Source organism: Lampetra planeri, chromosome 31 (genome assembly GCF_965212315.1).
Source record: "Lampetra planeri chromosome 31, kcLamPlan1.2.h2, whole genome shotgun sequence".
In the NCBI taxonomy this organism is placed as follows: domain Eukaryota; kingdom Metazoa; phylum Chordata; class Hyperoartia; order Petromyzontiformes; family Petromyzontidae; genus Lampetra; species Lampetra planeri.
The window spans coordinates 10,580,070-10,597,763 of NC_136137.1; the positions used below are offsets into that span (position 1 = coordinate 10,580,070).

At 56.2% G+C, this 17,694-nt stretch overlaps 1 protein-coding gene across 1 annotated transcript in view; it reads left to right on the forward strand.

Moving 5' to 3' along the window:
• Window positions 1-607: 607 nt before the first annotated feature.
• Window positions 608-17,694, forward strand: part of LOC144729215 (basal cell adhesion molecule-like) — a 68,171-nt gene continuing 51,084 nt past the window's right edge. Inside the window, exon 1 of the mRNA XM_078609288.1 lies at window positions 608-899. Within this exon, the coding sequence (XP_078465414.1) occupies window positions 842-899 (58 nt within the window). The 5' untranslated portion in view covers window positions 608-841. The remainder of the gene's footprint in view (window positions 900-17,694) is intronic.

Genomic DNA, 17,694 nt, shown 5'->3' on the forward strand with positions numbered 1-17,694 from the left:
GACTGAACGCGGGACAATGGACAATGGCCAAGGTCTTGTGTTTGGCTTAAGGGTTGGAGGAGGGGGGGGCTGACCCACAGAGGGATCAGGATCGTGTGCGGTCGCAGATGTCACCTCCACGCCACTTCAGGACCTGAGCTCGAGTCGCGATTCTATGGGGGGGGGGGCACCCGAAATCCCGTGCCCCTCAATGACTGCCCCCTCGCACCCCCTGCCCCCCCTACGTCGTGTGCTGGGCAGGCACTCAAGTTCAAGCCGAAGAAGTCACGTGGTCCTTGCCGCCGATGGCATCGCAGCCAGGTCCTGCAGCTGCTGATCGGGCGATGGCCATCGTACGAGGAGGCCCCGTCAGCCTCACCCCCACTGAGGCTGTGGTAATGAGTGTCTGCCCCTCCCTCCCTCCCTCCCCCCTAAATGCATCGGGTAGTGCCCCCTAAGTGGGGATCAGAGGTGGGAGGGAGGGGCCCGCTGCGCCACTTCGCCAAATGTGTAAATTTCGGTTCGAGCGGCTCCATCCCTCCCCCTCCCCATGCCGCTCCTCGCCCCCCTCCCCCCAAACTCCATTACATCCCTACCACCCTTCCCCCTCCCTCTATTCAGTTTTCTCCCACCCCAACCCCTTCATCTCCTCCCTCGCTCTCTCTCTCCCTCCCTCCCCTTCGACTACCACTGTGCCATCCCTCGCTCGCGCGCTCCCTCGCGGTGGTGAAGCTGCGCGCAGTCGGCAGCGAACGGACCAACGCGAACGTCGCGCCGAGGCTCCTGCTAAACCGGGGCTCACTTTCCACCCGGGATAAATTCCGCAGGGAGAGAACTTCTGCGCGCTGCACCGACTGCGACGATGGCCGCGCAGCTGCTGGTGAACACGTGCGTGGCGTTTCTCGTCGTCTCGCTCGCAGGTGAGGTTGGCACAGGCGTGATAGAGCGTGGTATGCAGAGCCGTGCAGGTGCGCAGACGTGAGAGTTCGTGGCGTGTACAGGTGTGCGCGCGCGCGTGTGTGTGTGTACAGGTTCGCGCGCGCGTGTGTGTGTGTACAGGTGTGGGGAGCGGTGGTGTAGCGGTTTGCGCGTTTCGCAACGAACCTGGCGACCCGGGTTCGATTCCAGCTCACGGCCAACACCGGTGACGATTATCTGAAGCGGGCATGGACCTCCCCTAGCTCGACTCAGCTTCAATTGAGTACCTGGTGCCGTGTGTAAAGATCGCCACTAGGGAAACAAAGACGGCCGGGCATGGTGTTGGCCACCCACCCCCTCGTTTGCCGTGCCGGCCTTCATAGGTGCTCGCTAACAGCACCTGCCCCAACAGTCTGTTACAGGCTATACGGGGGATCTTTGTCTTTGGAGCTGTAACGTCACGGTTAGCGCGTTGCGCTACGAACCCGGCGATGCCCGCTCACCGCCAACTTTCAGTGACGATTACCTGGACTTCTCCTAGGTCGACTCAGCCTCAAATGAGTACCTGGTGCGGTGTGTAGTAAACATCGCCACTAGAGAGACAAAGGCGGCCGGGCGTGGTTCTGGCCACCCACGTGAAATGAAGTGGTTGGTGGTGGTGGTGCTGGTGACGGTGCGTGGAATAGCGGTTGATGTAAAATGACACGAGTGGATTGATGGTGGCGGTGAACATGCGGAGTTGGGGACAGGGAAAGCGGCGTCAGCACGAGTGGGGAGGACAGCGAGGGGAGAAGTGAGGGTGGTCAATGGAGAATAAACACGTGGGGGTTTAAGAGGCAGTGAGAGGTTGTTGATTGTTTTTTTGACGTGCAAGGACAGTCGATGCCAGTGCACGGGGGCGAGGAGAGAGACTGAGTGACACCCCTCGCACCCCGCCCCAACCCGCACTCACCAGCTGACTGAAGTATGGGGCCATCCATTGAGTCCGTACGCATGGAGGGGAGGGGGGGGGGTTAACCCAAATTCGTACGCTTGCATATGGGGTGTCTACTGACAATGTGCGTAAGCATAGGGAACGGGGGGGGGGCGGTGAAGCCTCGATAATAATTTGTCTACATTGGCCTTCAAATGAGTTAGATAGTCCGGCGGTGGACTATCTGTTTACTTAAACACGTTAATATTATTCATCCTTGATGGTTTCTGCGTGGATTAAATATCGGCCGTTTTATAGGATTCGGTGGGGGGGTGTGTGTAAAAAGTACGCGTGTGTACAGGAAGGGGGAAGGGGTCAAGTTTTGACAGATTGTTGCGTACGTACTCAATGGATGGCCCCTATGGTCGAAAGTCCCCGCGACCGCCGTACACTGGAAGGCCACCGTCGAGAATCCGTATGACTTTCATGTTCAGTGTACTCACTGTGAGCCACGGTCTCGTCCACTGCTGGATGAATATCTTCCCCGAGCTATGGCCAGCCTACACAGCTCTGCGAAGCCACAATCCAGCCGACTCCAGCGCATGAGCCCGTGTCCATCATATCCGCCTCTGCGGCCGTCTGGAACGCTCTTCCTTTCATATTAGGAAGCCACTGGAGCTATGCACTTTTAAATCATCTAGATTGAAAACTAATTTCTTCAAGAAATGCCTTTCGTGTTTAGTTTGTTGTCCTTTCCCCCGCACCTCCGATTAGCACGGTTGTGGACGTACGGTGCGAAAGAAGTTCGACACACACACATACACACATCATTCCATCCCTGCTCTGTGGTGATGCGACGACCAAGCTTTGTGCTTTGTCCCCTGACCCTTGCCCTCCTCTTCCACTCTCTCCGCGTCGTTTGCGAGCACGCATCTCTTTCACGCCGCTCTGCACACACCCCGCACACACACACTCACAAAACACTCTTTCAGCTTTCGTTGCGTTTGATTTGTCCACGTGTTCAAAGCAAACCCGCAGGACCGAGACACGCCTACGCTAATTAGTCAGGGGCCACTTAACACGGACGGTGTCAACAGTCAGACATCGCTCGTTACTTGGTTCCCCGTGCAAACACAATGCCTGGGGGGGTGCCTCATTAAACTCCACTGGGGCCTCTATCGCTCGAAACGCATCGCGGCCAGCCTCCAGCTCATTCTCAACTAGAAACTAAAATTTGTATTATCTTACCACTGAGCCACGGCAGGCTCTTTATCAGAAGCGACCTCGCCACAAACGTTCAGCTCAACGAAGTGGCTGATCGTCACGTGGGAATTTATAGCAGCGATAGAGGTAACGTCTCGTCACCGAGGCGCTCCATTCATCGCGGCGTGGAATCGCATCTGCAGCTGCAGCTCCGTGCACCGACAGCGACTCTTTTACGAGTTGCGAGTTCGGGGGCTGGTGGGACGCGCGTGTGATTCTACACCCTCCCACGCCCCCATCCTCCAAGGCATATGATATTGTTATTTAGATAGTTGTTTCATTTTTTTCAGCTTTGTTTACCCACGAAAACCTCACCGAGTCTCACGACTTTTTTTCAGGAGGGTCCTGCCAAGTTTTCGCAGTAGGTGGCCGATGGTTCCTGGTGTGAATCCCCCGATTGAGTAATTTGCGGTGACAATTTTCTAATATAGGCAAATGCGGACCATGGCGCCGACCCGACTCTTGTGAATGACATCACGTGATCTTTAGCGTTCACCGTTAGGCAGACGGTGCGTTATAGTATTATTACTACGGTTAATACACCCACCGCAGTGTTAACCAGGGCAGTGCCGTATTCGAACCGCGAAACCCCTGCAACAAGGGGGCGAACGCGCTACCGCGGGCTGCCGTCAACAGTTGCCGCTGGCCCCATCGTGACGATTTGCTGTCGAGCGGCGGCGATGCCGCGCCCAAGTCCACGACTGCCGAGAGCTTCTTCAGCGCTTGGGAGCGAACGGCGCTGCAGTGGCGAGCGACCCCGTGGGGCAATACAAAAGCGCGCCGGAGCGCCGTGGACACCCACAGAGGCGGCGTCGCTCTCCGGGTGCCCATGTGAGCCAGCAGGTGCTGCTGGCATAAGTGAAGCGACTCCTTGCCAGTCTTGCGATCGGATCGTGTTTGAATTGGCTAAGGCTGTCGACCCTGGCATTGACGAAATGGTGGTTTGGCTGGAGGACAAGTGGCCGGCTCCAATATTTAGGGCTTACAGGAGGGCAGTTGTCATTGGCGCAGTCAGTCTCAAAGTCAAGTGAAATTGTGGCTGTTTGCCAGAATGTGTGACATGTGGCGGCAGGGCCGCTGGCACCACGCACTGAAGAATGCCACTGCCCACAGCCGGCTGCCAGCGCGAGTAAACATTGATGGGTCAGCGGGTCACCCGTGTACGGAACGGCGACGTTTCCTTCCTCCGTCACTTCAGATGCACGATCGCTGAGTGTCTGTGCTGATGGTCGAACTGGGGCGGGGCGGGGGGGTGTATGCAGAGACTTGGCCCGCAACCTCTGTGTGGGTGTTTTTTGACCTTTAATTGGGATGTTGATGTCGGACGCGTTGTACACCTGTGGGAATCTTGATGCAAATCGGTGGCTCACCTGCATCCTTTAAAACAAAACGCACAAAGTCGTGCTCGCGCAACGGAAGCTGGACAAAGCTTTAAGTCGATGCGATTGTGTTACTCTTGAGACGCTGGACTCTGTCGAGTTTGGTAACGGTTTGACAGAGCTCGCATTCACTCGGGTGGAACAGTGTGTCCGCGCATGCCTGATTATGTACGGCCCGGTGAAGTCGCGCTCGATGCCTCGGGAGATTACGCAACGCAGGGGGTCGTCCCGCGGCCCCACTGCGACGAGGCCTCAACACTCCGGGCTTGGCCTCACGTGGCACCACACCCCAGACGCGGCGGGGGGGACCTACGGCCGAGGCGGGAGACTAAAACCCCCGGGGGGGCTTGAGAGGCGATGCCCTCCTATCCAACATCAACGTCGTCTTCGTCGCAGGGGTCGGCATCCTGCGGCCGAGGAGCCGCATGCACGTGGCTCTTTAAAGGACTGATTCGTGACGTTATTCACGTGCATTGAGGCTCTGGAAGTATTGAGGTTTTTTAAAATACCGAATTCGGAAAAATATATATTCTCGTTATGATGACAAATAAAAAGAGGTTTTACTCTTTCTGGCAACGAAACAGGTGTTAAAATATCCAAATACCACACAGATGCCTTTTGCAAGGCATCAAGTCTGCATTAACCACACGTACTTGTGGTGAACATGCAAACAAACATGCCCTGATTAATAAATGCATTGTCTTTGAAACTGACTGGCCTACACCAGAGAGGGCCTCGTCTCACCAGTGTTAGACCAGAGAACGCCAAAAGGCGAACAGCACAAAGGCAATGCACGTATGAAAGTATCCATAGCTGGCTTTCAGCAGTTATATCTACGGGACCTTTTTGCCGGTATCCATAACGATGACAAATAAGAATAGAATCTGCCTCAGCAGCAGATCATGCTTTCTCACCTGATGACGGACGCTTGTGTTGCGTCAGAAACTTCGTGATTTATTTTATACCTACGTGACTTTACCGAAATAACCAAAGAGTATGAATAAGAATAGGTTCCACCCTGTCTGGCATTAATGGTTGCCAACCTCTGTTCTCGTGTGACTGACCGGCGGCGAGGCGCGGGTCACGGGGCTCCAGACGTGAGCTCGTGTGGAAGTTATCGTGTTATTATGAAACCACTGGGAGCTCTGCACTTCGAAATCTAGACTGAGAAACAACATTCTTTAGTGACTGCTTTCAGTGTTTAGTTTGTTCTCCTTTCCCCCGGCAACTCCTATTAGCACGGTTGGCTACGTACGGTGCGAAAGAAGTTCAACATACATACAAGGTGGGGCACGGGGAGGTTGACAGTCAATTCTGCTGCTCAGTTGGACACGTAGCAGTTTTTCGCGACCAATATTATGCACAATAGAGGTGGTTGGGTTAGATTGCGTGGATATAAATGTGTCGTTAAACCTGCCACCACACGACACAGTCAATTAGTAAGGTTTGTCACGTAAACAGAACATGTCAATTTGTTACTAGCACAGCACACCGGTGTGTTGGAGAGTAAACCCACAACATTTCCAATTCGAGTACGACGTTTCGCCAGTAATTGCAGTTAGCATCATCAGGCGACAGCCAGAGATGTGCAGAAATCCACCTCGCTTCGGTCTGAACGAGAGGGATGAATGTGATGTCGTCACAAGTGCCGTGGTGAACGAGTGGTGGGACAGTGACGGTGTGACCTTAGCGTTGTGGCAGGCGCGGCGTGACCCCAGACCGCAGCGGGATACGTGCCGGGCGATGCCGCAGCGCTCCGTCACAAACCCCGTCAGCTCGTCGTCAGTATGAGACCTGCCGTGAAACTAAAACCCCGCTGACGGATATATTTGACTGAATTAATCTCGCAGATAGCCAGAGTTCAATTTACAGGAAACCATCCTGACGTACGTCAAGAGTTAATTTTGTTGCATCGCAAATAACATAATTGTGATTAAATTTTGATTTAAAGCTTTCGTGACTGCAGGGATTCGTATTCTTGGTTCTTTCGGTAAAGTGACGTAGAAGGGAAATAACAAAATAATAAAAATATAAAACAATACAAAAAGTGATGATGATGATTGCTTGTGTTGCAGTCGAAACGTCGTGAGAATTTTTTATTGTTTCATATTTTTATTATTTTATTATTTTCCTTCTACGTGACTACCGAAAGAACCAATAATATCATTGCGATTGACTCATTCGATATCCACATTAACGCACGGTCCATTTGAGAGCAACTTGACGGGTCGGTAGAGCCGGGTCCGAGCAGGGCAAGCCACGCCTGGAACACGTGCAGTCCCGTCTTAGTCACTCCACTGCTGGATGACGGCTTTTCTCACACGCCGTGCGGGCTGAGCGGGCGGGGTTTTCTGAGCACGCTTCACCACGTCGGCTCTCAAGAGCGGCCTCGTTCTGACCGGGGAGCGTCTTTTCGCGCATCGAGTCGTACAACCGTGGAGTTTTCCTCACTGCCCTCGCCCGCTCGCCCACCGATCTATCGCAGCCTGTGGCGACCCTGTGTGCGTGCTGGTCACGTGCCGCCACCCGGGCTCAAGGCTGCTTAGATTGTCAGATCTGGCGAGATTGGACACGAGATGGGGCGCATTCCTTGCGCTTTGGCCAAAGCGAAGCTCCGCGGTACAGTAATTCAATGGAGCGGCAGGGGTGCCGCGTGGTAACGCTTCTGTCTCAAAGCCAAACAAAAAAAGCGCATGGAGTTGACTCTCGGCCTGGGCGCCGTTCTGTGTTGGGGTTTGTATCTTCATTCACAATAGAGGATTGTTGTTGGGTTAGATCGCGTAAATATATGTGTGTCGTTAACCCCGCCACCACCCGACGCAGCCAATTAGTGAGGTTCGTCACGTAAATAAAACGTGGCAATTAGTTACTACTTCAGCACACCGGTGTGTTAGAGAGTACACCCACAACATTTACAATTTGAGTACGACGTTTCGCTTTAGATTACAACCAGCTTCATCAGACAACTTGCCAGAATTGCGAACAAGTCGTCGCGTTTCGGTATTAAATAGGGGAAAGGTGACGTCGCAGCCTATTACCAGCACGCTCGCTGCTGTCCTGCCGTCTCCCGAGCAGAAAGTCCCAAAGCGGGCGGGGTGCGTAGCTGTGCCCGTGATGATCGCCCCTACAAAGCTCTGTGCTTGGCAGTGTAAGCATCACCCGCGTCTTCACCATTACGCAGGGCGAGGCCGGGCCGGGTCGGTCCTTGTGAACCTCCACGCCTCTCTCTGCGGGACGAGGGTCAGCGAGGTTGAATGTGTTTACAAAAGCTCGTGCGATTTTGCGCGGCACGTGCGCGAGATCGCCCCTGCTTCTTTAAAGTCGCGGGATGATCCAGTCAAATCGATACATCTCTAAGCAGACGTTTAATGGTCCCGCAAAGGCACATTTGCGATTACACTGTGCGCTACTAGTGAATAAATAATGCGTTTGTGCGGTGTGAGTGAGCGAGTGAGCGAACGAGCGAGGCTGCGGTGGCTGCCGGCTTTTAGCGAGACCCTGAACGGCGAATGCGGCTGTGAGGTTCATTTGGGAACCCGGCTTTCGTCCTAGTCTCGTTCATGATCCAGAGCAGAAATTGGTTACCGCCGAAGATTGCAATACTTTATTTATTTAAGTGGCCAATAAAAGGACGTTTATATGATAGCCCACCAACGTCAAACGGTGCTTCACTGTTGGTGGAAAAACAATTGGAACTCGCTCTAGGTGGTGCCATCTTGGGTGGTACTGACGCGTGAGATCAGCTGCTCTGGTGTTTGTGGACCACGTGGTCTGCGTGAAGCTTGGCTGCTCGTCGCCGTGGTGGTACGGGTAGAAGGGGCCACTCGGGGACTGCACGCGCCCGCTGTCGTGGACACCTGCATGCGACTCCTGGCACCTGCCTGCGTGTGTAGCCTGTGGGGGGAGCGGTGGTGTAGCGGTTAGCGCGCCGCGCTACGTATCCGGCGACCCAAGTTAGATTCCCGCTCACTGGCCAACATCAGTGACGATTATCTGAACCGGTCCTGGGCCTCCCCTAGGTCGACTTATCCTGAAATGAGTAACTGGTGTGGTGTGTAAAAAACATCGCCACTGGGGAGACAAAGGTGGCCGGGCGTGGTGCTGGCCACCCACTGCCTCGTGTGCTGTTCTGGCCTTCATAGGTGGTGCTCGCGAACAGCACTTGCCCCAACAGTATGGATAAGGCTATACGGGGGATCTTTGTCTTTGTGGTCCAAAGCTGTACTGAGTGAAGGCGCAGCGGGTTTGCGCACCGCGTTTCGATCCCGATGACCTCCGTTCGATTCCCCACCGCGGCTACGATCAGCAGCGAGTGATACCTGAACTTGATTTGGACCTGCCCCCATTCCGGTATGAGTACATTGAACATCACCGTGGGGGCAAATAAGGCGGTTCGGTGTATTGCTGACCACATCCGTGTACCGTGCCAGCCTTAATAGGGGCTTGTTCACAGCACTTTGCCCAACAAGGTGAAACCACGTGCGATGACCGTGTCGCGTGCGCTCGCAGGGAGAGGGGGGTGCAACAACACAAACAGCACAAACCCCAACGGGTTCGTCAACGCCACTAAACATACTGAGAGAGGCAAACGATAACAATTACCCAATAGGCAACATCTCGGACCAAGACTCTTCTTCGTGCTACGCACACGACAGCCGTTGTCCAAAAAGTTCCAAAAAGCGCACGCTTCTTCTTTTTCTTCTTCTTCCATTTAAGGGCAACGGGTGCGGCGTGTCGTGCACATCCAATTGATCTTTGTCCCCGACGCTTGTAAAACAAACCTGCGCGGCGACTCTTCCTGCAGGGTTGTTCTGTGCGTGCGTGCGCGTGTGGACGCTTGCCGAGTGATGGACATGGCTCGGAGCACGTCGCCACGTGCTCCTTGCTCAAGGGCGGCGTCGACCCAGCGGGCTCGCGAGCGGGGGCCGCGTCCCCAGACAGAGAGCGAGTGAGGAGTGGGATGGGGAACGCTTTTCAAGGAGTCTTTCAGTGACTCGCATCGAGGTGGTGGTGGGGGGGTTGTGACCTCGCCGTCGCTATAATCCGCGAATTGCAGGAGGCTGAGGGTTCGCGGCTTTGCTGTCAAAGGGGAGATTATTGGGGTTTGGTCTCGACCACGGCTGACCGACATGTGGGCTCAGGCAGGCGTCCGTTTCTGGAGTTGCCACAGCACCCACCGATTCGTATTCTTTCGTGTGGCATTATAAGCAACGGTTTGTATAGATGTCATCGTTGATGGTCACTCACACGCAGGATGATGATATTTACTTAGCCACACCGGGTCCCGAGACTCGCTCTCTGGAGGTCCCTGCACGAGGATATGGCAACGATTTCAACCACGCATATCAAAGGATGACACTGAATGCACCACGCGGATTGGTGGTCACGATTCCACTGAATGTACACTCCACCTCTTGGCGACTTCACAGCCCAGCGGGGTTGGGAGTGTCACACGACTGCGCTTGATCCACTAAGCGCTTGATACCCAAAGCTCTGGATCACGGACGGGCGCGCCCTCGCGCCCGGCTACCGAGTTGAGACGTGGGCTTCTCCCCCGAGTCTGCCGCCCTGACCGGCGGGCACAACGTGGAGGGAAGCGCCACCGCTGACAATAACGACGGTGATGGCGTGAGTGGCTGATGATGACGGTGATGGCGTGAGTGGCTGATGATGATTCCCAGGGGCGCCAGCAAAAACAAGCCCCTCCCGTCCGCCCAGTGCAACAGAGGGTACTCTCAACAGTCTTGAACAAGCGGTATATAAACACGATTTGTTTGTGTTCAACAGTAACAGAAGAATCGGCGGTAATAAAGGTGTCTCCTCCCCCCCCGCCTGCCCCCCTTTGCTATTGTGGTTTTGTCTTGCGATATTTTTTGTTTGGGTTGTTTAAAGTCCTCGCTCCGTTCGCAGGCACAATGGACTTTACTTGGCGGATATCATTAAAAAGCTGCGCGCAAAACAAAGGGAGCCGCCGAGGGGTCCCGGGGAACACGTGGCTACGGGGATGGATGTACAGTGTGCGGGGCTCGCGCGCGGCAATGTGCTCCCCGCGTCTCGTCGTGAGAGCACAGCGGACCTGTTTGTGTAGCGGCGTGGGTGGGGAGCAGGCGGGCGGGCTGGTGGGGGAGCTGTCTAGGGTTGCAGCTCGCACGGCGATCAGAGCGCGCCTCCTTCTTACATCTTTACTCATTGCGTTCCCTACGCTCCTTATCAGCGCCAAGCGGAGCCTGGGAGCGCCCCCCCCCCCGCACGCCACCGATCTCCGCACGCCCCCCCGTACGCCCCCCCCCCGCATTGCCCCCCCCGCATGCCCCCCCCGTACGCCCCCCCCCCCCGCATGCCCCCCCCCGCATGGACTTCAAAAGCGCGTGGGGCGCGCGGCGCTCGCCGTGTTTTCGTGCCGCGTTGGCGGCAGCGGTTTGGTGGGAACCGCGTGGCTGAGTGTCGGAGGCAGGGCGCTGGTCTCGATGGTGCCACTCGATAACGCGCAGCGGCATTCCGCCGCTGCCGCCACCACCGCTGGCAGCAGCAGCAGCAGCAACGCAAGCGAAGCGTCGCCCACTCGCACAAAGCTAAATGCGGGTCCCATCCCCTCCTCCCCGCCCGATTGTACTTTTATTGGACTCGGCACCTATTTTGTCTGCTTCATCAAAGTTGTTGACGTTTCGAGATAGTGCCGCAACGTGATTGGCTCCTCGGGGGAGGGGGGGGGGGTTGGGGGGGGGGCTGCCTCTGCGCGCCGATTCTCGTGCTTGGCGCGGGTGTTCGGACGCGTTCGGCGAGCTGGGTGGGTGGGTGGCTGCGGGATGCTCGCAGGTGTCTCGGCTGCGGTTGTTTGCCCCGAGCTCTGCCTGAAGAATGCACGGCCGGGGGGAGGGAGGGGGGGCAGGAGCCCAATGTCGAACAAACGGACCCATGCCGCGTGGCGTGAGATCCGCATCGCGACGTAGGGGTGGGGGCCTCGCCTGCACGGGGGGCTGCTTCCGGCCTCGACTGCCCTCAACGTCGCGTCCTATTGAATGCCAACGCGAAACACCCCGACGCCCGTCGCTCGGAAGACGAACGCCCATTCGTCCGTCATCTCGACGCTCACTGGGCCCGTGCCAGGGCGCGTCCACGAGTGCAGATTCGTGCGCTCGTCGCTCGCGCTGTCCCCTTCCCCGCGATGGGACGGCAGCGGTTGGGAGTCGGAATCTGGCACGGATCGGGGAGACCGGTTGCGCGCGGCATCACACTCCGCGCGTGCTCGCCTGCCGGTGCCGCCTCCTACCCCCCCCCGTCCCCCGCGTGTGAGCTCCGCGTGCGCGTTTCATTTCGGGCAGCACCTGGGGCCAGATCGTGCCGCGGTGCGACGCGGGGCGCCCCCATATCGTGGGCTCAGCCTCTGCTCCGCGGCGATTACGCGAGGATTGATGGCGCAGCGAGCAGCATCCTCTCACATTCGCGCTCCCCAGCGCGCGCGTCTTAACCGTCGCCGGGGGAGGGAGGGGGGCGGTTTGGGATGCGGTGGAGATTGATACAAATTGAGCAGAGCGAATGACGAGTGCAGAATCTCCCCCCCCAACTCGCCCCATCACCTTCCACCCCGCGGCCTTGCTGCGCTGAGGAGCCCGCAGGAGTGGTTCGTGCGGTTTCTCTCCACAATCTCCTCTCACTCCCCCACCCCCATCTCTCTCACTCTCCCACTCCCCTCTCACGCTACACTCTCTCTCTCTATCACTCCTCTCACTCACTGTCTTAGTCCATGAGTCATTGTCGGTACTACCTGAGGTGGAATAAATGTAACGGTTACAATGGAACAATGCATCGTTATTGGCCACGTAAATAAATCAGTACTATTAACATTGCGTTACCTTGGGTACCAATTGTTTTACTCTTGCCCATGACCTCTCTCATTCTCCCTCTCCCCTCTCACTCGCCGTATCTCTCACTGTCCCTCTCCCCGCCCATTCATTCCCGCTCGCTCGCTCTCACAATCACATCTCGCTGTTCTCTCTCTCACTCGTTCCTCGTGGAGATAGCAGGCAGCTCATGTGGCCCCCTCTCTCATACCCCCCCCCCCCCTTCTTCCCCTCTGTGAGTCTCCCCCCTCTCTCTCTCTCTCCTGACCATGTGGAGAGAGCGCACAAGACAGGCCTTGCGTGATCAGTCTCCCTGACACCAGCACAAGCGCTGTCACGGGCCCCGTGACGCATTGCAGAGCACAGTGTACGCACTGTTAGCCCTCATTGACTGCTGCAAAGAGCTCTCGCGTCCCCCTATCAGGCCTGGGGTGTGGCCGTTCCGATTAGCACGGTTGGCTACGTAAGCTGCGAAAGAAAGTCAACGTACAATATATACGTTCAGCTGCTCCACGCTGAAGCCACGAGTGCGCTGTGGCACCGACAAGCCACGGAACGATGGGACTGTGTCACCGGGGATGTGTCCCGAAATAAGCCGTGCCGTGAGTTGGGGGGGGGGCATTGCACTGTCGGCCCGGCTTGTAGACGTCAACTCCAACTCACCCGACAGATTGTTTACGCTGGGCTGAATGCGTCGTGGCAACCTGCGGCTGCTTCGTGACGCTGTTTATGAAGGACCGCCGCCCCCTATTCATCGTCACATTGAATTGGGGCTCTTGAAATATTAAGGGGGTTTAACAAAAAAATTGGCTCTTCTTGTTATTTTGGTTTGTCGATCCGTGGTCCACGGCACGTGCCTGTTGGCTCGCTCCGCAAGGCTGAGCCGCTGAGTTGATGCGTCACCTCACACTGCACGAAGGAAAATCAACGCGCCCTCATTTCTTCTTGGTTATTCCATACGTGGCCTCGATTACCGTGTCCAAATACGCCCACAACATGGATTTGACATTTTTTATTTTTTATTTTTTTAGGACTCGGACACACGTTGCGAACGTATAGCCAAGTTTTAAGTTTCGGAGAAAGAAAAATTGCACCCAGTCCACCTCGTGAAGTAGCGAACTAAGCTGAGGCCCCGAGAGTGGGGGGGCGTGGCCGTGCCTGGCGTGATACGACAGAACGGCCCGTGTTCTTTCCGCTGCTAGAAATTATATTTCACCATTCTTCGCCTCGGGTGTGGCCTCGGGCCCTTAAAACGGGTGCCAGTACAATTACGCACTTTTATGGAAAATATTCAACCGTTGGGCTAAATTTAGCGGCACGCCGCTGCCTCACTTCAAGAAGACGGTGATTGTTTTTGTAGGGAAACTTTGGCCCGCGCGCCGAGCGGGGTGACGACGGAGCCTTGGGAGCCCGGTTCTTGAGAAACGTCGCTGCGTAGATTCTCCTGAAGAAGCTCCCCCCAGCACTTGGAGTGGGAACTTCGGACGCGAAGCAGAACGACGCACCGGAGAGCTTCAGGTAGATCTGACAAAAAGCGCACGGGTATGCCGAATTGCATGTATGACAGCTCCTCAGCCTTACTCAGACCACCAGCTCAACAGAACTGAGCGTGTGGCCCGTTTGTCTGCGACTAGCTACCAGTCCTCGAGTCTTCACCTGCGGTGGCTGTTTGGGGTGCGCGCTTTGCATCCTGCCCTTCAACCTTTAACGGCCGATCGCGATGGTGATGACGCTGGCTACGATGGGTACCCCGCGTGCAGTGACACGGCTGCGACTCGGGATTCGTGAGCAGTCCGAGTTCATGTTCCACACACTCAGAGCACTCCTCTGAGGCGCCCCCCCCCGCCCCGCCAATCCACCAGAGCCGACAGTGAACAGCTCCTCAGCGCCTGCCTAAAGCACAAGTACGTGAGCGGCAATAAACGCCCCGAGGTCATCTCCTTCCCGCCACGCTTCCCCCCTCTCTCTCTCTCTCCGCTACGATTCTTCGCTCGGCGTGCGCGTTTCACCTGCAGCCCGCCGCCTGTCACGCTCCTCCCCAGCGCCGTGGATTCTAGGCCGGGATTTGGATTCCAAATCGGTGAACCCCCTGACCCCGAGGGGCGAGCGGCTTCTTCCTTGTGGAATGCCCGAGGCGCCGGCGTCCTGAGTGAGCCTCTTTAACCCCCCACCCAACCAAGGTCAACGATTCTGTTGCGGACGAACGGAGCCTCGCTATGCACGCCCGCCCACCCGCCCGCCCTCGTGGTGGCCTGTGACGCACGGGCCCTACATTAATTTGTGATTCACCGGAAAGTTTGTTTGGCAAACGAACTGAAGACACGAGGGAAGGCACGCGTGCTCTCGTGCCAGCCTTGGCCTCATGCTTCTCATCACCCTGGAAGGCAAAGTGTCAAGCGACGGTGCTTTTACCACCACCACCAACATCACCACCACCATCACCAACAACAACCGCCATTCGCCACTAAGTGGCGGTGACGTCACCACGACGCTTGTGCCAGGCTATGTGCACGTTGAGGCCACGTGAAGTGTCGAACGCCTGCTGGCAGGAGGTCTCGGGACAAACCAAAGTGCCACGGGTCGACTGACTGAGATGACTGGCTGATGCACCACCTGTGCCCCCTACTGTGCCAACTTGTTGTGCTTTAGCCACCCGGCACTCCGCTGGTTGTTGTGAGCGTCGATCATCTGCCTTACTTTATTGTTGGAGGGCGACTGCCTCCAACTGCGCAGTAGCGTCCATCACGGGCCTCCTCCACAGAGGCCGATCTTGACACCACTGATACCAGTCATCGGCAAGTCCACTCAGCTCCACATCCTATTGTGCCACATGACTCCATCTCCTCTCTAGCTCGTACCATGCCCGTTTAGCCCTCTCTATCCGGGCGAGCAAAAGCTGTTTAGGCATGCGGTGGCTGGGCATGCGGGCTACATGACCCAACCAACACAGCCTTGCTTACTGGAGGAGCTCACCGATGGGACTTTGTCCAGATCTGTCAAGGATTTGTGAGCTCCTCACACAATCCAGCCTGCAGGTTAAACCCAGGATGGATCCTAGGCAGGCCAGCCTAAATATTTCTAACTGGCGAAGTTGTTCCATTAGGGGGGTCCATGTTTCACAAGCATAGAGAAGGGAGGGAATGACCGTGACTGAGAAGACCTGAAGCTTTGTGTGGAGTGACAGACCAGGTAGCTTCCACACAGCATTACGCAACCGATGAAAATATAATGCCACTCGACTGATTCGGAGTGAAACCTCTGCTGTCAAACCGGAGCCGGTCATGAGCACACTGCCCAGGTATGGGAAACTCTCCACTCTCTCCATAACTGCCCCATCACCAATTGCGAGTTGCGGGGGTGGAGTTTCCAATGGAACAAAATACCCAGGCAGGTGCTTAGTTTTGGTGGGGCTGATGGTAAGGCCGCACCTCTTAGTGGCAAATTCCAGGTTCAGCAGCAGTGCCTCCAACTCCTCCTTTGAGTTAGCAGCAATTACCAGATCATCGGCATACATAACGTGGTTGACCAATAGGGAGCCATCCCTTGACCGCACCCAGGCATCGATCAGCCTCCCATTGTATCTGTACAAGATGAAAATTCCTCAGGTTCGTGAGAACTACGTGGTTGAAAAATAGATGTTCAATAATGTGGGAGCCACAGAACATCCCTGTCGCACTCCAAGATGAACAGGGAATGGCTCCAATTCCCGGCCACATAGCTTTACCCGGGCCCGCTCACCATCATGAAGGTCCTTAATGATCATGAGCAGAGGATCAGGGACTCCAAAAGCACGAAAAATAACCCAGAGCCCAGGTCTACTGATGGTATCATAGGCCTTGACCAGGTCAATAAAGCAGAGATGTAGGTTTTGTTGGAATTCCCTATACCTCTGCTGTAGCAGATGGGCAGAAAATATGGCATCTGTGGAGGACCGCCCTTTCCTGAAACCGCATTGGGGCTCCGCAGGCCTCCCATCAGCGTGCCATGCAAGGCGATGTTGAATAATCCTTGCCAGGACCTTTCCCGGCACACTGAGTGAGATGCCCCTTTAGTTGTTACAGTCTGTGCGGTTCCCTTCTTAAAGAGGGGGATCATCAGGGAATACTTCCAATCCTGCAGAACCTGTCCAGTGGTCCAGACTGTTGTTATGATGTCATGTAGGGCAGTCTGCACAAACGCCACCCTCCCTCAGCATTTCGCTTGGGAGATCATCTTTGCCGGTGCCTTTCCTGGTCTCAGACTCTGGATCGCCTTCAGTACTTCCTGAACAGATGGCACCTCAGCCAGCCACTCACAGGGGGTGACTTCTTCTTCCAATATTTGAGACACCGCAGCCTCAGCAGGGACATCCCCACTTTGTCCCACGATATTTTCCAGGCTGAGGGATTTCCCCTCCCCCAGGACCTCACAGAAATGCTCACCAAATCTGCAAACCTGTTCCTAGGGGTCAAATATTGGATCACCGTTCTTTCCCCTAATGATGGTAATAGGTGTGGCACTGCAGGATACTCTTTTGATAACGTTTAGTAGCGATTTGTGATCGCGGGCCATTGAGGCAGACTCCATCTCCTCAGTAACCCGTGACCACCACCCACCCATGCAGCGCCTCACGGCTCTCCGAACCTCCGAGCAAAGGCTGCGGTAAGCCTCCTCATTCTCTGGCGTGGGATGCTGTCGACGATGAGAGTGGGCCTGTCACCATCACCACCACCAACATCACCACGTTGTCCTCGCTAATGTTGTCGCCGTTGTAACCGCCGAACACCGACCGTTTTCAACAGCGAGCGAGTGAGCGGCACTTACAATGAAGCCAGCTGTCGAATCGAAACAGCTGACTTTGGGAACGGTCGCTGGGGACAGGAGCAGGCGTGCCTCGCCTCCTGTTCTAATCGTGGTGCGGGTGGCGGTGAGCGGGCGAGTCACCGCTCCATTTTGTCTGCGCGGGCGGCGGGGGGGGCGTTTGGGAAAGAGCGGCACGAGGAGATGTTTGAAGGGCCCCTTCGCGCCAGGTGCGGCTAATGGCACGCGCTGAGAGATTGGTACGTAACAGTTGTCCGTTACACGCCGCCGCCACCGCCGCCGCTGCCGGACGCTACACTTGACATTGGGGACGTGGAAACCCTGACGTCTGTTTCGCCGGGCGCCCTAAATGGAGGCCGCGGCGGCTCGGGAGGCAGAGGTGGTGGTGTCGGGTTGGCTCCTGTGGGAGCCACGGGCCGTTATATCGAGCAGCGGGAGTCGGCCCACCGAAGCGAGAGCCCTCGCTGCTTATTTTGGGCGCCCGCTCACAAATGGGGTCCCCCGTGCTGCCGTTAGCGGTGCCGCGCCGTAGACATTTGTTTTTGTCAAAAGCGCGCCGCTGGCTCACGCTTCTTCCTTGCCGAGCACCGGTCTCACTGAA